This window comes from Sturnus vulgaris, chromosome 2, assembly GCF_052056855.1.
Source record: "Sturnus vulgaris isolate bStuVul1 chromosome 2, bStuVul1.hap1, whole genome shotgun sequence".
NCBI classification, from domain to species: Eukaryota; Metazoa; Chordata; class Aves; order Passeriformes; family Sturnidae; genus Sturnus; species Sturnus vulgaris.
In genome coordinates this window covers 101,831,442-101,848,079 of record NC_142244.1, presented here as the reverse complement: position 1 = coordinate 101,848,079, position 16,638 = coordinate 101,831,442, and the positions used below count along the sequence as shown (strand labels likewise).

At 38.3% G+C, this 16,638-nt stretch overlaps 1 protein-coding gene across 9 annotated transcripts in view; it reads right to left on the bottom strand.

Annotated features, from left to right (window-relative positions):
• GLRA2 (glycine receptor alpha 2) overlaps window positions 1-16,638 on the bottom strand; it is a 122,255-nt gene that overhangs the window by 91,827 nt on the left and 13,790 nt on the right. For 5 of the 9 annotated variants that reach the window (XM_088160213.1, XM_014875890.2, XM_088160216.1 and 2 more), the window contains exon 3: window positions 5,828-5,895. In XM_088160213.1, the coding sequence (XP_088016339.1) occupies window positions 5,828-5,895 (68 nt within the window). Of the gene's footprint in view, window positions 1-5,663; window positions 5,732-5,827; window positions 5,896-16,638 lie in introns of all 9 variants that reach the window. The other 4 variants (XM_088160214.1, XM_014875891.2, XM_088160218.1 and 1 more) reach the window with 2 other exon arrangements.

The following is a 16,638-nucleotide window of genomic DNA, read 5'->3' as shown; positions in this document are numbered from 1 at the left end:
GCTGACAGTACAAAGCATTAACATTTATGATTTGCTTTATGGTAGCAGCTGTACATTAAAATGGCAACACTGTGCTTTTGGCTAGGAAAATGTAGGAGCTGACTGGGTCTCTGTGAACGAGCCCCTCTGAGCGTCAGTTTTCGCCCCCTCTGCTGTGTGGGGTGGTAGTGAGATGTGCTGCTGCCCTGACAGAATATTTCTGACATCCAAACTGATGCAGAGTTTGAACCCAATGGGAAGATGCTTTACAATCTCAGTAGATGAACAACTTTTCTTTCTTTGTTTGTCATTTTCATTTTGCTCTTGGGTAGATGTGATTCAAAACAGGAATGTTGACTAATCAGAGCAAGACAGACCTGAGAGAGGTCTCAAGAATAGCATTTATTAAAGACACAAAAGCCTGTGTCTGTTTTTCACAAGTCATTGTACTTTTTTATGATGATCTTGTTTCAGACATTTAAATATCAAATAGCTACTTGCAGTTCTGAGCTTATAAGATGTCATCACAACTTGTGAGGATACGCCATCCATAATCGTACTATCCCTTATTTCTTGGTCTTAGAAACTGAGAGTGTCTTATGTTTATTATGTGTCTTTAAGCTTATATTTATCTTTAAGTATATCTGTGTCTCAGAGTTTATATGGGACAGCTTTAGCTATAAATCCAGGAATGCACTGATTCTAATTCTGCAGAAAAGAAGGCAGGAGCTGATAGAATAAAATTTCTACAACTAGTTGTGAGACTGCCTTTAATTCTTCATTGTAATATGATATATAACGAAGTCTGTGGAAAACAGAGGGATTTTTTTCCCCCATGACATAGAAATCATAAATAAGTCAGATCAGCAAAATATATAGAAATAGCTAAAAAATTGCTTTGATGAACTCCAGTGGTTGGTGTTTTAGATAATAAGAAACAGTCTGTAAAATCTTTATTCATAGAAGAGCTTGCATATGATAATATATATTATACCAAAATCATAAATAGTGCCAATAAGATTACACTATATTTTTCAATATGTCCCTTCATAAATTTGTCAGTCATCACACCAATACATTTAGAAATGCTTTCCTTCTGTAAGCTTTGTTGTTAGAAGCAAAACAGAACTGAAATCTTTATTTTACATCTGATAGGCTTTGCATATATATGTGTAGATATTTTAATGAGAAGTATAAATGTAACTATAACATGCACATCACAAGAACAGCATTATTTTTCCTCCTATGCTTGCTGTATAAGCAGTTGAGCGGGATGTGTGTTTACACAGTCAGACCTAATCATGTGGAGAATTCTGAATTTACTTTTCCTGATTTACCACTGTACTACGTTTTGAAGGAAAAATTCTCTTGAGAATGGTAGAACAACATGGAGTTGAGGCAGACTACAGTGTGTATTTTGCAAGGTCCTGAGGGTAGAAGTGGGTGGACTTGTAGTAATGCATTCTTCACAACCACAAGTACACCTACTCTGCAAATCCTTTCTGACAGCACCGCCACTCTGAACAAGGAGTGTGGACCTGAAGATTCAATCTCAGATGCAATACCAGTGTCAGCAGTAGCTCAAGACAACTCAGATAAACAGTTTTCCTCTGTTCTCAAGCCCTAAGATCAGAGTAATACAAACATACTAAAAGAATATTAATCTGATTAGATTTAGTAACTCTATCTGAAGATTTAGAGACTTGATCCACAGATATACTTAGCTTGTATTACAGGAATGTAGATAGATATAATTTTGCAGCAAATCTAAATGCAGATTCACTGCCCAGAGAAAGCTCTGGATCCCTTTGGTCTCAGGCCCTGCTGTGGCAGGAGTGCAGGGGAGCCCCTGCCCTGCTCAGTGCTGCTTTCTCTTTCTGAACCAGAACTTTTCTTAGGTCTGAGCTTTCCTCCCAGCTTCCCTTCCAGCAGTGATTGCCCAGCAGTTGAGTTGGGAGTCTGAAACAAACAGCAGACTTAGCTGGCCTTCCATGAATAAGAGGAGTTTGCCAAAAGGCTACTCTACCTCTCTCTAAATCCTAAAGATAAATGGTGAAAAGAAGTGGTTTGATGACCTATTCCAAGGCCATGCAACAAAAAAAGCCTATGGGCATGAGCATTCAATGTGTCCCTAATGGCTTCAGTGAGAGCCTTTTATTAAGTTAAAAGTATACATGTGAATTAATCAGGATCTAATAAGCTAATTTGTAATTATGGGTTGGGTTTTTTTTTTCTCTAAATAGGAGATAGTATCATACAGCCAGCCACAGCAAAGCTTTTAAAATTAAAAAATGGCAATTTTTTTCTGCTAGCATCAGTACTCAAAACACAACTGGAGTTTGAATCCTTTACCCTGACAGACAACTTACTGCATAGTGTCAGTCATTGATTGTAGGGCATAACAACAATAATAATGTCCTCACAGTCAGTCATTTCTGTAATTAACAATTAGCTTGTCAATGTACAAACCACTCTTAACTTCTTCTATAGCTGATAGCTAAAAAATCCTGTTCATTAGGAACACTGAACATCTGAATTCTTTGGGATGCTGCCCAGGCTGATGCAGATTACTCATCTGTGATACTCAACTGCAGTCATGCTGTACAGTGAATTTTCTGCTGAATACTGCATGTGTAAATACTTCCAAAAATAGATAGAAAGTTTACTCTCATAACTGCTTTATTCAGTGAAATTATTCAGAAACATATTTTTCTCTTTCTTTGCAAGTTAGGGTTTAAATTAAAGACAAATAAATGAAAGAAAATTTTCAACTATATCATCTCAACTCTGACCTTTTTTTAACTATTTTCATTTTGGCATAATATATATGTAATAAAAAGGAAGAAAAACATTTCTTTTGCAGGAAAAATAATCTATTGGGATACTGTCCCATATGTGTATTACAGAGCAGAAAGACAATTACAGCTGCATTTTGTTTCTCTAGGTCGTTGGGAATAAAACTCATGATGAGTCTATGGAATTCATCCATCTGAATCAGCATAAAATCCTGTTTTATTTCTTAATGTAAGATTTTAGCTTTTAGAAGAGTGTACTGGACATTGGAGTTGTGCTGGCCTTTCACACAGGGAGGAATTTTATCCTGTACTCTGTGTCCTAATCAGAGAACAGAAACTACTCCTGATAATGTTACTGAGAACCTGGCTTACTGAATTTAGTAGGTGTGGGACTGTAATCCTGTGTGCCATGTTAATTTCTCCTACTGAAAGCTTCTCTGAGCAAGTTTTCATCTTCCAAGTTTCCAATGAACTGCTGTAGATGGTCCAAGTTATATTCTGATAATGTCCTTTCAGTGTATGTACAAGGTTTCACTGAGCATTCCTCTCCTCTGAGACAGGAGTGTCTCTATTGAATTTGCAATCCAGGCTTTTAAATGAATCATTTCGTTTTATGTCAAAACCATCAAGTACATTTTATAGGGAAAAATGATTCCTAGGAGTCAAACAAGCTTGTTATTTATCACAAGGGATGCCAACAATTTTACCACATGATTATATCTGTTTCAGAAAGGCAAAGTAGTTAGAACAGTAATTGATGTCTGCCTCTCAGAGCAGACTCTAAAAACTAGTCACAATAGTCATTAAAGAAGTAACAACATTAAGAAAATCAATATCAAATAATTGAACAGCATCTCGGAGAAATCTTTCCACACTTTCAGCAGATACAATGAACAAAGCAAAATAAGAAAGCCAATAGTCTTAGTTTTCATCTACTTGAATGTTTGGCTGTTTTCAGCAAAATGTGTTAATGAACATTGGATAGGTGCACATTAACATATTTGATAGAAGGTAAAATGCAATGAGGGGATTTAATCAAAGCAATGAAGGAGTCTAATTAATGCAATCAGCATTAGGTCGTGCAAATATTTTCATTGAATGCCATCTTGTAAAGCTAGTGACGTGCAGGATTTTTGCTACTTCATGCTCTGCTGATGTCTCTACACACTGGGATCAACAGACATGGCTGGGTAAAAATGCTACAGCTATTCTCTCAGAATCCTTAAAACACGGAAACAATTAATGTTTTCCAAAAATAATGAAAATGAAGTCTGTTGATAATTATATTACATCCTGAGAAGTTTCTTTCCCTGTCATTTTAAAATTGATTTTAGTTTTCTTTTAAGGTGCTTTTAAAATATTACAGATATGTAGTCTAAAGTACTAATATATTTTATTATTTGTTTTATAGTTCTGTATGCTTCAGCTTGTCATTTATAGCAAAGTCTTTCCCACACTATTAAAGAAAGCAACCTGGCCTAGCAATAACTTGCTTTTTATCTCTAGAAAACATTAAATAACAGAATGGGTTTTTAAAATAAAATTCTTTAAGAGCAGAAGGTTTGTGTTCCTACATTCTTTAATCACCACTTAATAAAATGACGGCACGAATTACAATGGAATCTAAATTAATATTCAACAAAAAACATAAGTCAGGGTAAAGATCATCTGTTCCTTTATAATGCAATGCCTGCAAGGCAGTACCTATTCCATTTTATTTTAAAGCTACTGTTTTTGTTTACGTCAAGTAGGTAGCAAGTTCTGTTAACTACAAAGTTCTCACTCCTACAAGAAGCCAAGCACCTTTATTGCCTCTGGCTTCAGCAAATCTAGAAAGACCTGGATGATGTGTAGGAATCTCTGGAAAACAGAGATGTGAAACTATATAGCAATTTTTTTCAAAAGTGCCATAGATATGAGCACCTAATAGTTATTATGGGTTTACCATGTTATTATGATAAATCTTTTAAAAATATCTCTGTGGATTAACCTCCATAGACAGATGTATGTAGCCTTGAATAAAAAACAGATCTTTTTTATTGACTTTTGAAAAAGATTTTAAAACTCAGCATCTTTTTAAATGTAATCAGAATTTTTAAAATTATTTTTCTTAGCAGATATTGGAAAAATATAATAGACTGGTAGACTTCTAGACTAAAAAAGTTTCATTAAAAGTTAAATAAAAATTTTAATTTTCATTTTGTAGTAGTTTGCTTTTTTTATCCTATATTTTGCAATTTTTAAAATGAAAATCTGACCTTTTTTTTGACCGTGTTCTTTGCATTCAGTCAAAATATAAATTTCAGTCAGGTGGAATCCCATCATTTCCTAGAACTAACTTAACCTCAAAATACCTAAGTCTTATACCCCACATGTTCTAATCATTTGACTCAAGTTTTACACTTATTTCTGTGACTGATGTGGCTGCAATTCACAGAGATGTATCTCAGTTAAACAAGACCATTTTCTGCAGCAGCAGGTAATTCAGCATGTGGTATAAAACACATTCGAGTATGGTGCACTTGGCAGGGAAACCCACAGCTGAGCTCCAGCTGTTCCTCTGCCTCATCTGAGCTAAAGAAACCTGAGAAAGCAGCTTTGCACACACCTATATTTGCTGCCATCACAGTCACTACAGACTGTGGTGCAGTCCCTATGTAGGTCTGTTTAGACTTGATAGGTGAGTTTAATTTTATATATATATATATAATATTTTATATATATTTATATATAATATTTATTTTGTTATTTTATTTTATTTTTACTCAGGTTTTTAGTAGGTTTTTAGTAGCTTCATAACTTAGTAATTGTCCCCACAAGCTGAGTATCTCTATTCTACATCACATCCCACTCCTTCACAAGATGGCTTCAATGATCAGTCCCACTCACCATTGTAGTTTCTGCTATTGAACCAAAGCTGTTGATAAATATGTTGCAGGTAACATTTACAGGAGGACCTGCAAGTTGAACAATAAATAGAAAAATTGACAGGTTGTGTTCATGACATATATTAAGTATTGTTGTTCTCTTGCCAGTGGTATCATAGCACTTACCATTGTGGTTTCTGTGACTGATCCAAAACTGTTGATAAAAATATTGCAAGTAACGTTTACTGGAGGACCTGTGGAATGCAATAAAAATGTTGCAATATACATTGAAACAAAAATACAGAACCCTCAGCCTCCGTACAATCTGGTACAGATGTGGCTGAAAACAAGCAGAAAGTGAGTTTTCCCAAAGAAGCTCATGTAAATTTTGATCAAAAGAAAAGCATTATCAATACTAATTTATTTAACCAAGTTTCACTGGAAATTGTTACATAAACACACAGAACTACATCTCTGCATTTAGAGATTCACAAGAGAGTTGAGTGAGGGCTTTTTTTCTTATCCACAATATCAGCACAGAATATACTTCAGCACTGCAACCACGCCTCTCTCCCTTCTCCCTTCCTCCAGAACTTACACCTAAAATGTTCTCTCTCCACATTTACTCCACTCTGTAGGCAAAGGTTTGCCACTGAAATTCCCAGCAGGGGAAACTTTTCACATTGATTTCAGTCCACAAGCAGCTCTTTGTGTACCTGATCTGGAAGTGTCTGGCTTGCCATAACCAAATATTTTAGCAATATCTTTTCTGGCTCCAACAGATAGCTTCCATTAAACAGCTATTTGTATTCTCTTCCCTCCCACCACCTTTGCTGTTATTCAGCAGCCACTGACGTGTGGCAGAATGAATGGGGACTTAATTTTTAATTAATTGCCTATTAGCCTCCTTGAATTTTTAGGTGTGATGAAATAAACAGGGGTTCTCAACAGAATCAAAAAGGATTAACGCTAAAGGTCTGAATTTCAGTGACACAGAAGTTGGTACAAGCATTGAGTATCAAGTACCTTCTTCTTTCTTTTGCCATTATTATTCTTATTCACATCATATTCCTTAAAAATGAAAAAATGTCAGTGCACAGAACATAAATATCCCCATTTGGTTTATAATTCAGATCTGAAATTTATTTACAAAGGATGGAAACATTATTACTTTGGTTTTTGAAAAATGGAAGAATAAACTAATGAGTCCAGTGAAACCCATTGTCTAGCACTCAGGAATTTGACAATGTTTTACAACAATAATATGTTTCGAAGCTGTTAAATTCCAATGAAGTATGTTGTTCAACTCAGATTTTTACAAGAATTTTTAAAAAGCACTTCCTTTTTGTCTTGTATGTTTTCATTTCCAATACCAAGTCAAAAACAAACCAAATAGTCTGCTACTTTCCCTCCATATTATCATTTTTGTTCCTTTGAATTGGTGGTATTTCTACTACCTAGGCATCCTGAACAACATGTTTCTCTACATCCAGATATACTGAATCTCTGAAGCTGGAAGGAACCTCTGGGGATCACCCAGTCCCCATAGGGCATCTTGTCCCAGAGCAGGATCAGCTAGAGAAAGTTGCTCAGGACTGTGCCACATCAGACTTTGAATACATCCAGAGATGGACACTCCACAGCTTCTCTAGGCAACCTGTGCCAGTGTGCAGTCACCCTCACAGCAACACTCTTCTCTTATGTCTAAGTGGAATTTCATGTGTTTCAGCTTGCATCCACTGCCTCTTGTCCTGTAACTAGGCATCACTGAGGAGAATCTGGCTGCCTCTTCTTTACTTACACCTCATCAGTTACTCATGCACATGGTTGAGATTCCCCAGAACCATTTTTCCCCAGGCTGAGTGGCCCCAGAAATCTCAGCCTCTTCTTGTATGGTAGATCCTCCAGTCTCTTAACTATCTTCATAACATTTTGCTGGACCCATAGCAATGAGCCCATGTCTCTCTCATACTGAGGAGCCCAGAGCTGGACTCAGCACTCTAGGTGTGTCTCACCAGTTCTGAGCAAAGAAAAGGATCCCTTTCCCCAACCTGCTGGCCATGCTGTGTCTAATGCAGCCCAAGAGTCCATTGGCTGCCTTTGCTGCAGGGGCACATTGCTGGCTCATGCTCAACTTTGTGTCCTCCAGGAGCCTCGTGGCCTTTTTTGCAAATCTGCATTCCAGCTGGACATCTCCCAGATTGTTCCTTCCAAGGTGAAGGACTGCATTCCCTTTCCTGAGCACAGTGAGGTCCTGTTGGCCCATTTCTGCAGCTTTTCCTGGTCCCTCTGAATATCAGGAAACTCTCTAGGGCATCAGCCATTCCTCCCAGTCTTCTATCTCCTGCAAATTAGTTGAGGGTGCACCATGTCCCATCACCCAGGTAATTAATGAAGATGTTAAACAGTACTGACCCAGTACTGTGCCTGCAGTACCACAGTAGTGACTGGCCACCAGCTGGACTTTGTGCTGCTGATCACAACCCTTTGAGCATTGCAATTCAGTCAGTTTTCCATGCCCATTTAGCTGGTCTGTTCCAATAGTCAGTTCCATGTTGTGAGAGACTGTGCCAAAAGTCTTGCTAAAGTTGAGATGTACACTGCTCTGCCCTGATTCATGAAGCCTTTCAAGTTGTCATAGAAGGCTATTAGCATTCCAAGGAATTACTTCCCATTCAGAAATCCATGCTGACTACTACCAGATATCTTCCTGTCCTTCATGTCTGGAAATGGCTTCAAGAGGATTTGCTCCAGGCTTCGAGGTAAGACTGGCCAGCCTGTAACTCCTGTATTCTCCTGCTTGTCTTTCTTAGAGATAGGAGTGACATTTTCTTTTCTCCCACATGATTAGGAACCTTTACCAGTTGCCATGACCTTTTAAAGATAATTAGGAATGCAACCACCCAGCTTCTATAGCTATGCTAAGCATTTGTAGGTGTTTCCTATGTGGCCTCATGGACTTGTCTCTGTCCAGTTTGCCTAAGTGCTCTGTAGCCTAGTTCTTCACACCTAAGTTTTTATTGATTTGGACTTTATTGCAGGTCTCAGTGGCATGGGATTCCTGAAGACCATTCTTGACAGTTAAAACTGTGGAGGAGGCTCAAAGCTGGTATCTTGCAAAGGCCATCATATGTGAGCACCACAATTCCAGCTCCTGAGTGCCAGCAGAACCTAGTAAACATGCTTAATTACATTAGGAAAACATGGCTTATGTATATTAAGAAATATGATGCTATGTCACAGACTGCAGTCCAGATGTGCAGGAGTAGATACATGCCAGAGCACTGTATTTTACAATAAAGCAAATACTCCTTCAGTTTCTGTACTTTATTATAATGTCTTTTACTTGCCTTCTGCTGGTAGAAATGGAACATCATAAGAACTAAAAGAACTCAGTAAACTCAGTAAAAAAGTAGAGACAATAGGTTTGTTCCTCACCTGAGGAAATTGAATATAAATAAGTCTATGATGATTAGATGCATCCTAGAGTCATGGGGGAATTGACTGATGAAGTTGTCAAATCACTCCCTGTGACATTTGAAAAGCCATGGCAATCAGGTGAAGTTCTTGGTGACTGGCAAAAGGGAGGCATTGCACCCATTCTAAAATTCTAAAATTCTAAAAAGGGACCCTGGGGACTACTGATCTGTTAGCCTGACCTCTGTGCTTGTGAAGATCACGGAACAGATCCTCCTAGGAGCTGTGCTAAGGCACATGGAGGACTGGGAGGTGATTTGGGACAGCCAGCATGCCTTCAACAAGGACAAGTCTTGCCTGACCAACCCAGTGGCGTTCTATGGTAGAGCCACTACATCAGTGGTCAAGGGAAGGGCTACAAATGTCATTTATCTGGACTTCTGTACGCCTTTGACACAGTCACCCACAACATCCTGCTCTGGGAATTGAAAAGGAATGTAAAATTTGTTCAGCCTGGAGAGGAGAAGGTCTTACAGACACCTTATTGTGACTTTTCAATACTTAAAGCAGACCTATAAGAAAGACGGGAACAAATCTTATAGTGGGGCATTCTGTGGTAGGACGAGGGGTAATGGTAAACTAAAACACACTTTATCCAATAAGATTTTTCTAATCTAATAGTTCAATTAAAATGTAGGCAGCAAACTTCTGTGAAGCATAGCCAAATTTTCAGGACACAATCTAAAAATTTTCAAAGGCAAAGGAAATTAATATGACTTTACTGCCTAAAATCTAAAAAGAGTTGACATTACCTACAAAAAATTAAGCAAAGTATACTGTATAACTAAATCCTTTTCTCCCCCTGGTTTTCCTTTTGTCATTTCCAATGCAACAGGGTAACAGTCCAGGTGCCTTTCTGGCACATTCAAGATAATCAAAATGTTCTTTCAGTCATAAGGAAAATTTTTCTCAAAAGGACTCAGGCAGAAAACACCAAACCAAGCCCAAATCAGGCAGCTAATGCTCAAATCAACCAGAAAGTACATGTCTGGTATTCTGATAAACAGCTGAGATATCACTTCTCAGGCAGCTGCTTTTCCCCTGCTTCCTCACAGGGGCTGGGGCTGGGGCTGCCAGTCAACAGAGCTCTCTGATACACTGCCTTCTTGAAAAACCCTGGCATTAGAACGTGTCACACACTTCTGTGACTTCGGGGCACTTAACACTTACAGAAAGTCCCTGGCACTCATCTGCTCACCTTACCCACAAGAAATCTGAATACACAGAATACTGCCCTGAATGTGCTGCAGCATGTTGCCTCAAAACTGCTGTGCCCAAGGTGTCTGTGATCTTATTGCCATCTGGCTAGAGAATGAATCTTTTCCTTGTCAGCTGCCAGAGGAGGTGAATCCATCCCAATGTGTGGAACACTCCTCATATGGAGTGATGAGTGCTGGAAGAAATACATTTGAGCCCCATCCAGCTCCTAACTCCAGCCTCTGTTAAATATTCTTCAGTATTGATAGCACATGGTCACACATTCTGCTTCATTTGGTACTTTCTTGAGAAGATTTACTTGTACTCTTCCCCTGGAGATGATCCTAACTGCAGCTAATCATATCTACATTCTCAAGTTCATCCCAACTCATCTTTTTTGTTATGGAGTTTCCAGGTCGCACCTGGCAGACTTTCCTCTTCACATTAATTCCAATCATATAACTAAATTGTCCTTAGTGGGAAGGGAATATTATAATCATACAAGAGATTTAAAATGATACCTGTGCACTTGCCAATTTTCTTTGATATGTGTATTTATAAAGAGATTTTGTAAGGCAAACTAAAATACAGTTCACATAGAGAACTGTGGGCAAAGCAGAGAAATGTGGACGCAAAAATAAAAGATAATGAGGCAGAACCACCTTATGGAATTACAGTAGAAATATGGCAAGATATTTACAGATATGTGAGGAATCTTGTATCCTTCTCTATATGTAGTATTTTCTAGTCTATATTCTCAATTTGATCCTTGTGCCAATGCAGAGTTTTTTTCTCACTATCTCAAATGGTTTATTTAGTATATACAGAGGAGAAAGATGAGCTAAACTTCCCTTCTCCCCTTACCACAGAGAGCAGATAAAACTATTTGAAAATACTAAAATCAATCCCACCTGAGTGTGGAGACAGAACAGGAATCAGGAACAGAACCAAGGGGCTAAGTGGGGAGGCAGTGATCCCACCAGGGACTGAGAATCCCATTGTCTGTAGGACAGGGATTTCATGTTGGACCTCAAACAAGGGATCAAAATGTGGATGGTGGCAGGACAAAGACCCATATGCTGACCTGAGCACCAGAAACACACATCCTAGGACAGCAGGGGAGGATAGAGGAACTTGTTGGAGATGGTTTTTAAATGTGAGTTCTGGACACAGCTGGGGTTTTAGAAACCGTTTATCCCCAACTAGACAGCCTCCAACATCCATGAGAGTCCTCATGAGACCTGAAACAGAGCTAACCCCTATGGAGGCCTCTGCTTCTGCAGCTGCAGTACCACAGGTGCCTGAATTTCCACTTGAAGAGCTTGCCAAGGCACCTCTCCATGGCCCTGCAGGCACATCCCTCTAAGTCAGACAAGGATAAACTCTGCTGGGACACCTTAGCTGGCCATGGTCATTAGACAGGGACAAGCTGTTCACCATCCTAGCTCCTTCCCTGCTCAGAGTGAAGCACACAGCAGAATGACTGGAGAAGTGCTATCAAGGGCACCTCAGCCAGTCCTGTGGCCAGTGACCATAGGTATTGGGCCAGGGAGACAAAGGCCACTTTGATGCACTGAAAGAATTCCTCTGAGGCACAGGGATCCTGCAGCTACTCCAGAAACACAGTGCACATTTGTTTCCAAGGGCCCATATAATGTGTAGTCCAAACTGTGATGAGAAAATTCACACAAGCTAATGAGTTTGCTTAAGGTTATAGTAAGAAATCAGGAGGCAGATCACAGGTAGCCTTTTTTGCAAGCACCTAGGTAAGGTTTCTTTTTTTCCACATCATTTTGCCTTTGGGCAAAACCAATCTTTTCCTCTATTTAAACATCATCATCTCATTAGAGTCTTAACAGCTCAATCACAGGAGGCAAAATTAATGGCACCAGGACAACAGAGTTACCCTAAGGGTTACAAATCCAAGTGACTTTTTTTGCTGGGTAGTGATGCCTTTCTTCTATGAGGTTGTCCTTCTATGGGATTTCTGTCAAGTTCATCATCTTAACTGCCTAAGTATAATCATGCCCAGTAAACACAGAATTCCTTCTTCCTTAGAAGTGTTCAACAAAATCCAATGCAGATTATTAGGTTTATGTCACTTATTATTAATTTATTATAATAATACCTACTAAATAAACAAACAAAAACCCTTCCAAATTTAAAAAAAAAAAGAAAAACAGAAAAAAACCAAAAAACCCCACACCAAAAACCACAGAACCCCAAACCAAACAAACAACAAAATAAAAAGAAACAAAAACCAAACAAAAACAACAACAAAAAATCAAACAAACAAACAAAATAGCAACCAACAAGACTAAACCAAATAAAAGAGGTCTCAAAAAATGCAGTAATTGTATGGTTTTTTGCACTGATTCAATTTGCTGGTAAATTCAAATAAAGACAAAAATATTGTTCTGCTTCATCAAGCTTAAACCAACATCCTCTGAAAGTTCATCTGTCATATATAATAACTTAGCTTGCTTAGAATGCCATTTGTCCTGGTAGGAATACAGCAATGATTTTGGGTGCTTACTGTTGCATTCAAGACTGAGAATCGTATTTTGTGTAATCAATACATATTTATGACCAACAAACTGAGACTAAGAGTCACAAAAGCACTTACAGAGCCAGAGAAAAACCTGAAGAGATATTTAGATGTCTAAATTTTTTTAGGACTCTCATTCCCATCAATATAAGTCAGTCCAAGAATTACCAAGTGTCTGAGAAATACATGTGAGCAATACCATTTATGAAAGTGATGTCTTTCAGACACTTTTAGACTGTGTCAGGAGACACAACATGCCCTACCCATAGCAGGTGTGATATAGAGGCAATGCTGGATGGAATCACAGGAAAACATGACAGATAGCAGAAAGTACATTTTTCCCTAGTTCCAGCTGCCTATTTCTAGAAATGCACATGTAGGCCCACATGCAAAATATATAAACAAACAAATAAAAAGAGAGCACTACTCTTACATCAAAATTTAAGCTACTTCCCTTCACTTGCTTGAAAAAAGTATCTAAGCAAGAATATGGCCCCTAGATGTAAAAAGGACATGTGATATTCCAGAATTGAAAATTCTTCTTCAGCAAAATACCACTGAGGCCTCCCAAGACAAAGACTCCAGTGATTGTCAGGTCCAAGTGATCACAGGAAGAGTCACAGAAAGAAAATTCTCTGAAGTAAGTACCGCTAAAGCCATTTCTCTCTACATATATACATTGACACAGTTTGAGCTCAGTGAATAGTCAATTCCTGAAGTAGTATGTGAGTTTTCAGCTGTGGGACTATTTCTGAATGTAACTGAAGTCATGCTGGTAAAATCCTATCAACATTTAAGGGAAGAAGAATCCCTGCTAAGATGCACTTTTTTTTGTGCCTTAAAGCTCTTGTGAAAATTGTTGGATTGGCATGCTGCACATTCAGTGAATGCTTTTTTCCATAGACCCAGTTCTGGCAGAGGAAGGTAAGTCTCACTTTACAAAGCCTCTTCAGTTCTGCATTTGGCATTACAGGATAGTCCATATGATGTGTTCATTCTTCCCTGACTCTTTCTGCTGAGGCTGATAACAGAAACATACATTACTGTCAGCTCTGGGTTACAGTGGGATATCTCCACACAGGTTATCTAATAGACACTGAATAAGAACAATTTTTGGGCACTATTTCATTTTGCTTCACAAACCAGGAGTTCAGAAAATAAAAGCCTGTTAAACAGCTGACATGCTCCTGATTTACCCAGCTAACCTGAGCTAGTCTACAAAGAATATATAGCCACAGCAGTCACAACAGATTGTATAAATGTGCCAGAGCTGGCTTTCATGTGGGTAGTTTGAGGGATGGTTCCAGGGTAGTCATGGCAGACTGGAATTCACTGGAGGCCATTAACCCCAGATATTGTAGCTCATGCTGAGCTCTGTATCACAGCAGTGTCGTGCAGCACATCTCCGGGCAAATCACTTGAAAGCTCACTCAGATATTTCTACACAACCTTCAGCAACACTTTTGACTGGGTGCAGCCACTCCCAGAGCTGAAATGTTCCATGTGTGAATGAAACTGTGGAAATAAGTCTAAAAAACAGTGAACCAGAAATCTCACATCTAGAAAGGTTAGAGTGCAAAGTTATTTAGAATTTATGTCAACTTTGAGAATATTCAAATCAATCCTTTATCAATCCTTTTTTATCAATCCTTTTATATCCTTCATATGTCCATCAAATTGTTTTTCTTTCTCTGAGCTTTCCACTAATCTTTCAAATTTCCAAGTCATAACAAGCACCTCTTCACAAGGTATCTCTTTTTAAAGTTTTTCTTCTTCCAATGCAATAGAGCAATGGATAGTATTTGGGCAAATGGAATTCTTTCCTTTTCTTCTGACACGAAAAGATCTGGAACCCTATTTCTCTTCTTATCACAAACCAGTGCTCACTGAAGTGACTCTCAGCCTCTCTGGGATCAGGTAGCAGAGATACTCCTCACACCTGATCCTGAAACTGCTCAGTTGCTCTGCATTAATGAAAACAGAGCTCTTCCTTGCTGATTGGCATGCAAACTGCATAATGTGTGCAGAGGCCTGGGACACTCCTGAATGTGGTTAAATAAAAGATGGTATTACATCTACAGTCATGAAATCATGAGATCTGCACTCCTGCATAGGGTTAGAGAAACTCCTTCTGGGTAATCTTATTAATAATGTTTTATGAAGCCAGGGTAGCCAATTCATCTAAGAGACACCATGGAACCACAAGATATAAATATGTTCACTGAGAAGGCAGGAGGGAAGATCCACTTAATGAAAGAAAGAAAAAAAGAAAAGTATTAATAATAATATTAAAGTGTTGCTACTAGCCTAGATTTTTCAATCAGAATGAACTGATTAATTTTTCTTGGCACTCTCATTTCAAAATATTTCTTTTTAAAAGGAATGTTACTTTGTTCATTTCTCTATAAATATATCTTACTTTGTTCCTTCTCTGTGATTCTGATTTTGTGTTGCAGAAATTAATGGAAGCTCAGCTATAAGTGTCAATAGCTATAGTCTCAAATACAGAGCTTAGACAATACCTATCTCTGTGGCTTTAGAAAGGAGTCAGAATCGATTTTAACTCCCTTTTTCCTCTGAGCCTCAGACATTCACTTTATTTAACAATTCTATCAGCTTTTCTCCATAATATTCCTTGTTTTACTGTCTGAAGGCATATGCAGTTTGAATTATAAGAACAGCTTGGGTGACTAATATAAGAGAGCAGACATTGATTTATGGCTGATATGGAATTATACACCAAATGATACATGGGACACAGGTGAACAATGGCATTTCGACAAATAGGCTGGCTCAGTGATAGGGACAAATGACAACAGAAATGGTCAGGAGCTGGTATAGATGTCAATCAGCAACGGGTCAGAGACACTGACACAAATACCCACAACATCTTGCACTGATGAAATAAAATTTTCCTTTTATTTTAAAGTATTTTCTATTTTCTACCTCCTTACAATTCAACTCATTTCCACACAATGTGTGCAGAAGATTATTTTGAAATTGTTTCCTCCATACTGACTCTCATCTTCAATGCTCCCATCAGTTGATCTGTTGTTTGTTTAACTCAGCCTTCTATCCCTCTCCTTCACACATCTCCTTTTCTTTAGGGAATCTCCTAACTCGAATCCCACATCCTCAATATAAAACAAGAATCTGTCTTTCTACTGCAAGACATCCTTAAGGTACTTCTTGGGTGTCTTTCACAAGCATTTTTTCTGTCATCAGTTCTTTGTAGATATAAAATGACTGGAAGAATGGGAGGGAAATGAGAACTTTTTGCCAGCCTAAAAAATAAGTATCTCCTAAACTGACTGCCTTACTTTTATATCCATACCAAATCTGCTCTTTGAGGCAGGATGTTCACTGCATTGCTGTGAGGAGCACCACACAGCTTTGACATAGGCTCAGAGCTCTGCTGACATAAACCCCCATGTTCCAGGGTCAGGGCATATGATCTTTTTCTGTCTGCTACCACCAGTAGTCATGCTGAGCAGAGGTCTTCTACAAAGTCATCCAAATGGCCACACTGAGGAAATTACTGATCTACATTGAATCTATTCTTAATTGTTTTTAACTTCGATAAGTCAAATTTATATTTTATTAGAAAACCAAGGTGTTAACATCTGGTTTTAACAGATTGTGTGTGCTTTGGCTCACACAAAACACACCTCTGAAGTGTGACAAAACCAAAACTCTCAGGGGTATGAAGCCAAAGAGTGCAAAATTATTTGCAGGGGTACAGAGCCAAAGAGATGAAAAATTCTCTCAGATGCTT